This window comes from Apis dorsata, unplaced genomic scaffold (assembly GCF_000469605.1).
Source record: "Apis dorsata unplaced genomic scaffold, Apis dorsata 1.3 scaffold_883, whole genome shotgun sequence".
Taxonomy (NCBI): Eukaryota; Metazoa; Arthropoda; class Insecta; order Hymenoptera; family Apidae; genus Apis; species Apis dorsata.
Window position 1 is genome coordinate 138,881 of NW_006263999.1, and position 2,902 is coordinate 141,782.

At 19.1% G+C, this 2,902-nt stretch overlaps 1 protein-coding gene across 1 annotated transcript in view; it reads right to left on the reverse strand.

Annotated features, from left to right (window-relative positions):
• The window catches only part of LOC102672958, a 22,041-nt gene extending 19,483 nt beyond the window's left edge, over positions 1–2,558 (reverse strand). The window contains exon 1 of the mRNA XM_006623332.2: positions 2,414–2,558. Within this exon, the coding sequence (XP_006623395.2) occupies positions 2,414–2,549 (136 nt within the window). The 5' untranslated portion in view covers positions 2,550–2,558. The remainder of the gene's footprint in view (positions 1–2,413) is intronic.
• Positions 2,559–2,902: the final 344 nt, after the last annotated feature.

The window sequence follows — 2,902 nt, forward strand, 5'->3', positions numbered from 1 at the left end:
AACAATGGTAACAAATATCATCTAACTGTTAAGAGTTAAACCATTTAAATTTTTTAAGACACAATCAATAATGATTTTATAAAATAATTTTTACAAAATTAAAAAAAAAAAAATCTTTGAAGAAATTTAAAAAAAACAATTAAAATAATAATAAAATAATAATAAAAAATAATAATAACAAAATTCTATTTTTGTTAAACTTCTATTTTGTGTAAAATTCTATTTTTGATAAAATATAATCTTCATAATCTCTTTGCACAAAAAGTTTTTTAAAACAAAATTAACAATAGTGTTAAAAAATACTATTATAATTATAAAAAAAATTGGCAACTGGTAATAAGTTTTTTATAATTTCATGTTGAACGAATCATCATTTGCGAAGAGTTGGTCAAAACAAAGCCGACGAAACATCCTGTTTAAAATTACGTAACCATTTTGTCGACTCTCGTTGACCCCGAATCGGTGTCTCTCCCTTAACGTCTTGTTACACGTTCTCTCGCTAATTATCACGGCACCATTACGAGACATCTGCCAGTTTCTTGATTTTGCATTCTACCGTGAGAAAGTGCATCGAACAAAAATGAGTCGAAACGAAACATTATTTTCGTATTCTATGATCTAATAATAAGCTATCAACTAATTGTAGATTTATACTTATACTAGATTAAAATAGAATTCAAATGATTTCAAATAATTTAAAATTTAAAAAATTTGTGAATTTAAGTTTCAAATAATATAAAATTTAAATTTCAAATAATTCTCACATGAGAGAAGAAACCTCAAATAATAAATATGATTAAGAATTTAAAAATTTACAATGATTTTAAATAATATCAAATGAAAAAATGCAATTGAATTATAATCAGTTTAAATTATGATCATCAGATTGATCTGATTTATAATACTTAATTTATAATACTTAATTTAAAAAAAAATATTAATTTTATTACTAATAATTGAAAAATTGATACGTATAAAAAAAAATTCTCTCGAAACAATTAAATATCAGAATTTGCATTTAAATCACATGAAAGTATCTTTTGAGTATCTACTTCATATATTATGAATGATTATTAAAAAATTAGACAAATCTTAAAGTTTATTTATTTAAATATATTGTATATTGTATATATGTATGTATTTTGTATTCAATTCTTCTTACCATATTTATTATATATACATGTATAATCATAATTTAAGAAAATAATAAATATTTTTAAAAAAAAAAATTTTTTTTAGATATTATTTTCTTTATTAATATAGAATTTTGCATAAAATCTATTGAATATAATTGAATATAATCTATTGAATATTTTTGTAATTAATTATACATATAAATAAATATAATAAAATTAATATGTATATACATTGATATAATTTTTTAATAAAAAGAAAAATGAAATTTAATCGGTAATTAATAATAATATAATAATAATCGGTAATTAATAATAATTAAAACTGAATAATCTAGTATACATTTGTTTGCATAAGAAGTGAATGTTTTGTTTATGATCATAAGATTGCGCGAGAGTTTTGTACATGAAGTCGCTTTAACCTCAATTTCTTTTAGTCGTTGGGAAAACGTACTGGAGTATCTAAATGCCCCGGATTCATAGAAACGAATTGTGTTTATCACCAACATGAATATCATGTCACTTTTGTCATCGTGATTAGAAATGTTGAACTTTGACGGAAATACTACTGCAGAGAATCGAAATTATGCAAATTTTGCAATATTGTTATAATGTATGTAAAAAAACAATCTTAACTTATTATAGAAATTTAGAATTTTAAAATTTTTTTTGATTCGTTTAGAAAATAAATTAATATAACATTACAATCTTATTATAAAGTTAAATATTCATATAAAACTCAGATTGTAGAATTTTTTAAATGCGTATATCGGTGATATTATTTTTGATTTATAAAACATAATTTATAAAACAGTTTTATAAAACATGAAATAATTTTTTATAAATAAAAAAGGATTTTTTAATAATTTTTAATAAAAAATATTATAAATATTAATGTTATTGAATTTTTATATGCATTTTGTTAATTTGAATAGAAGCTTGAGTTAGTTTGAATCATTATAAAAATTACATTATTTAATAATAAAATATGATTAAATATTAAAAAAATTTAAATGAATAATGTAAAACTTATTTAATTATATAAATAACATTTATCATTAATAATTAATTTAAATATTCTTTGAATTTTAATTTAAATTTCAGTTAAGTTTGTTAAATTAAGCTTCAAGGATGCTAATCAACAACATTTATAAAAAATAAAGATATAATAGATATAATAGAAATATTGTAGTGAAAAAAAAGTATTGAAGAAATATAAATATTGTAGTATTGTATTTACTAAGAAAGTCGTGAAATTTCAAAATTGAAAATTTACTCACGGTTTGCACATTTTTGAGGTATGGGAAGAGATAGGAATCTTCCTGGCCTGTTGCTTTGTGGCCGAATTTCATTTATAGCTGGTTGAGCGTACACCAACGCTACAAAAAGTACCATGGTCAGCGGCACCAACATCATCTAAAAAGTGAATTTATTTTTAAATGATATATAATAAATAATAAATTAAATAATAAAATATAATCAAAATAATATATTATAAAAATTGGATTAAAATATTTTTATGTTTTGTTTGCTTTTTATGTAAATAAATTAATATTTTGTTTTGGAAATAATTAATATTTAATTTAGAAATAATAATTTTGCTTTAATGCATGAAATATAGAATATTTTTAAAAATAATAAATTTTAAAATATGAGAAAATATTAAATATTTTTTATTATTAATTTTTATTATTGAAAAAATTTTATTTAAAAATTTGTAAAATAGAAATAAATTTTATAATTTCATTTTTTATTTTTAATAAAATTTT